Source organism: Malus sylvestris, chromosome 4 (genome assembly GCF_916048215.2).
Source record: "Malus sylvestris chromosome 4, drMalSylv7.2, whole genome shotgun sequence".
Lineage (NCBI taxonomy): Eukaryota > Viridiplantae > Streptophyta > Magnoliopsida > Rosales > Rosaceae > Malus > Malus sylvestris.
In genome coordinates this window covers 6693339-6697544 of record NC_062263.1, presented here as the reverse complement: position 1 = coordinate 6697544, position 4206 = coordinate 6693339, and the positions used below count along the sequence as shown (strand labels likewise).

General features: G+C 38.3%; 1 protein-coding gene across 1 annotated transcript; it reads left to right on the top strand.

Moving 5' to 3' along the window:
- Nucleotides 1–318: 318 nt before the first annotated feature.
- On the top strand, nt 319–3228 carry LOC126619522 (uncharacterized). Its single transcript, XM_050287913.1, has 8 exons — nt 319–543; nt 654–731; nt 827–895; nt 1173–1247; nt 1326–1394; nt 1762–2370; nt 2520–2591; nt 2783–3228. The coding sequence occupies exons 1-8, from the start codon at nt 430–432 to the stop codon at nt 3014–3016; spliced, it is 1320 nt and encodes a 439-aa protein (XP_050143870.1). The 5' UTR covers nt 319–429; the 3' UTR covers nt 3017–3228.
- The last annotated feature ends 978 nt before the right edge of the window (nt 3229–4206 follow it).

Genomic DNA, 4206 nt, shown 5'->3' with positions numbered 1-4206 from the left:
TTTTGTAACTAAGTTTGTTGTGAACCATGTAGAGATTTTTCAATTTATTTGGAATACAGGTACATCCATTATATATTATTATAAAATGGAGCGACAGTTGAATAAAAAAAACTTTTTTCTACTTATATAACATCATATACTGTAACGCCCTATCTTCTGAATGTACTGTAAAATCTCACTGAATAATGAGAAATATTTTATTGGAGTGGCATTTAAAAATTTGTTTATTATTTGAAATAATATCCAATGCATTAAATAATTGGCAAAAACGTCAAACGCGATCCAATCCAATCAAATCGATCAAACTTTACAATTTCCTTATTTACAAAGTTTGCCATTACCCGCCACTCCTTCAGTCCCAACTACCTTCTTATCTTATTCAACTTTTCGGATCTCTCTCTGTCTCTCTCTTTCTCTCTCTGGTATTCAATGGAGGGTCTGATCAAGGGTCTGATCGACGTGGTGATCGGTAACGATGACAACAGGGACGAAGAACCCCGTCCACGGGACCGGGAGGAACAGTCCAGATCCACTTGGGCGCAGGTTAGCTACCACCCCTTGTATTCTTCAAAACAAAACCCTTTTGAATTTCTTAATTTTGATTAAGAGTCGGAGAGTTGAAGTTTGCTGCTGTTGCGTGCTAAAATTCGCAGGTTGTGTCCGGGGAGGAGCAGGATGAGGGTGATCGTGATCGCCCAAATGGGTTAAACCAAAATCAATGGAATAGACAGGTTTGGATTGGATTGGACTGGACTGGATTGGGGTTTTGGATTATCGTGGTTTGTTTGGTGTGTAATTGATGTGATTTGCTTGTGTGATGTTGCAGGAACAGAGTCATTTGGGGAACGCAGGGGGATACAATGTGGATTCGGAACCTTCAAGGAGACCTCACAAGGTGAATTTTGTTTTTCATCATTGTTTTAAATCTCAAGACAACATTTTCTAGAAAAGTAAACATCTGAAGCGTAAGGAACAAAAAAACATATAGACTTCTGCATCGGAAATTCTACGGATATATAATGAGAGGACTCTATTCGTAGTTTCATAATCGGAGAATGCTAGGGAAACCATCTTTTTGAATCGCATTTTGTAAACCATCTGATGTGGCAATAAAGTAAGACTTCGTGATTAAGGCTTGATATGTCCTATTCTCAATGATATCTCAAATGCAGGCTGCACATGAAGGATATGAAACGAATAATGATGGTGGACAACATGGTTATAATCAAAACTACTCGCGCAGGAAGGTTTGTCTTATTAAAATTATCTGTTTAATTATAATTTAGTGGGGCTATTTTCGTTATATTTGATTATCCATGGTGAAGGACGAAGAGGAAAATCAGGATGGTTGGGAGACTGTCGGCAAGAAGCCTCCAAGGCAACAACCACACAAGGTTTGTTTTCTTTGAGTTTACCAAACATTGGAAAGGTCACCTGAAGATCTTAGTTGCATTTCATATTTGGGGACAGCACTGTCAAAAGTTTGGTCTTTAACTTTTCGATGTTGGGTTATAGTTTGTTTTGTCAATAGATTGGCTTCTTAGCTTAACATACTGTTTTTTTTAGAAAATTTGGAACCATAACATTGAAACAGTTTGATCAAATACTCGATTTCACATATTCTGTTTAATCTTATAGAATATCCTTGTAATAAATCAATCTGACGAAGTTAGTTAATCTTGCCTTGTTAGTTCTAAAGTAAGATGAAATGAATTTGTACTGCCACACTATGTAATTCTCACTAGATAAAAAAATCAACAGATTCAGATGGGCCAGTGGAATGGATATAAGCGGCCTGCCGCTGAGCAAGAATACTCCGATGAGGCTGAAGTAGGTGCTAACATAGAACCTTCTGGAAAAGAGCTTTCTGATCTGTCACAAGCTTGCAATAAACTCTGGGAACTTGATTTAAACCGTCTAGTGCCTGGAAAGGACTATGAAATTGACTGTGGTGGAGGGAAGAAGGTCCACCAACGAGAAGACTTGGCCGAAGGAAGCTTATTTACCTGGCTGAGTGAAGATATATTTCGGAGGCCTACCTTTTCTCGTTTCTGTTCTCTTTTAGATAACTACAACCCAAATGCGGGTTGCAAAGAAGTTATCACATCTGAGGAGAAGCAAGAGCAGGCTGCATTCATAGAAGAAATCAGCAGAACTGCCCCCATTAAATATCTTCACAAGTATCTCTCCCGTAAGGGCATTGTATCTGAGAGCTATCAGGAATTCAAAAGAACATTGTCCACTCTCTGGTTTGATCTTTACGGCCGTGGTGGTACATCTGCTTCCTCCTCGGCTTTTGAGCATGTTTTTGTCGGAGAAATTAAACAACGTGGTGAAGAAGAGGTTTCTGGCTTCCACAATTGGCTTCAGGTTGTCTTTTATGACTTATTCTTTGCCTACAACTTTTATTCCTGTCATATCTTATTATGTCAAGATGAATATGATGTTAGTTGACAAACCAGTTGATGACTTTTATTTACCCTTAGAAAATGCTAAGTACCTTTACCATATCTTACCAGTTTTACCTTGAGGAAGCAAAAGGAAGGGTTGACTATCAAGGTTATATTTTTCCCCGTAGACGCGGACAAACTGTAAGCAAATCTATCCTATATTCCGCCTGCAAGGCTACAACATAGTGGAAACAATAGTATTTGTTTCTTAAATGACTTCCGTACTGTTTCAGCATCGTCTCATCGTTTTCTATTTGTTTTGACAACTGCCTTGCTAGAATCTAGTCTTTTTACTGCTCTGACATTGGAAACTTATGTTTACTAAATGGCAGCCAGAGGCTGAAACCCAGTTGCTTACGATCCAGTTCGAGTGGAATGGCGTTTTGAAAGCGGTATCAAGCACATTAGTTGGAGTGAGCCCAGAATTTGAAATTGCATTGTACACCTTGTGTTTCTACATGGGTGGGGAGGACAACCGTATTGAGCTGGGTCCATACCAAGTCAACATCAAATGCTATAGCTTTGGAGAAAGAATTGGGTCTGTGTTTCCCATGGCAGAGTGTTGAACTCAAGGGTAAAAGACTCGCTCAGAGGAGTGGTTTCCACACTCCCTTTTCTATCTCTTAATTTTGTCCATTAATTTTCTCTTAAGTTGTATTGTTCGAATGGCTAGAATGGAATAAGGGAATGCATAAGGTCAGAAGACAATAATTTTCTTATGATTATGTTATTCAATGACCAGGAAATGTATTTTAATTTAGGGATATGATTTTCATTCTTTTTGGGTTCTCACACGCACTCTTTATTTTTTTGCATAGAATTGAATAAATCAAACGGAAGTAACGAACAGGGTTAACGTAAGTGTTTAGAGGATAAAAAATCCAAGGGTGAGTGACCAAGAATCCTTGGTAATGAACAAGATAATGGGAATCCACCCAAATGTTTGCTTATATCTCTTCACCTAGAAGTGCCAAATTTTAGATTCGAATCCTGTAGGCAGCGAGTTCAATACCAATTTATTTTTTTATCCCTTCGTGTAAATTTACCGTTGTAAAAAAAAAAAAAAAAAAAAAAAAAAAAAACAGGGTAAATCACCAAAATGATCATTGAGATTTGCATAACTCATCACTTTGGTCCCTGAGATTCCAAATCGATAAAAGTGGTCCCTGAGATTGTCCATCATCCATCATTTTGGTCATTCCGTTAAGTGTCCCGGAGCTCTTGGGCGGAAGTTTGGGCAATTTTCAAAGCTTCGTAACTCAATCGTTTCTTAACCAAATTCGACCCATAATATATCAAAATGAAGATAGGAAAGTGTAGAATAAGATTATATCATTTCGAAGCCCAATGTTTGCCGGAGATGGCCGGAAAATAGCCTCAAAGTTGACTGGTCCGAGCGAAAACTGGAAAACTCGCTGGAAACTGGGTAAACTTTAAACGTTCATAACTTCTTCAATAATCAACGAAATCAAGTGATTCAAAAACAAAAATCATACTTCTCGACGAGACAAAGAGAATGGTATCTTTTTCGACTGCTAGATTGTCGTGGTTTGGCTGGAAAATGGCTCGAAAGTGGCTAACTCGAGACCAAGACAGCCACTTTCGAGCCGTTTTCCGGCCAATCCACGGAAATTAGCCATCTAAAAAGGTACCATTATCTTTTTCTCGTCGAGAAGTATGATTTTCGTTTTTGAATCACTTGATTTCGTTGAGTATTGAAGAAGTTATGAACGTTTAAAGTTTACCCAGTTTCTGG

Coding starts and splice junctions, on each gene's coding strand:
- LOC126619522 (XM_050287913.1), top strand. CDS start 430: ATGGAGGGTCTGATCAAGGGTCTGATCGACGTGGTGATCGGTAACGAT. Junction 896..1,172: donor CTTCAAGGAGACCTCACAAG/GTGAATTTTGTT, acceptor TCTCAAATGCAG/GCTGCACATGAAGGATATGA. Junction 1,395..1,761: donor CAAGGCAACAACCACACAAG/GTTTGTTTTCTT, acceptor AAAAATCAACAG/ATTCAGATGGGCCAGTGGAA.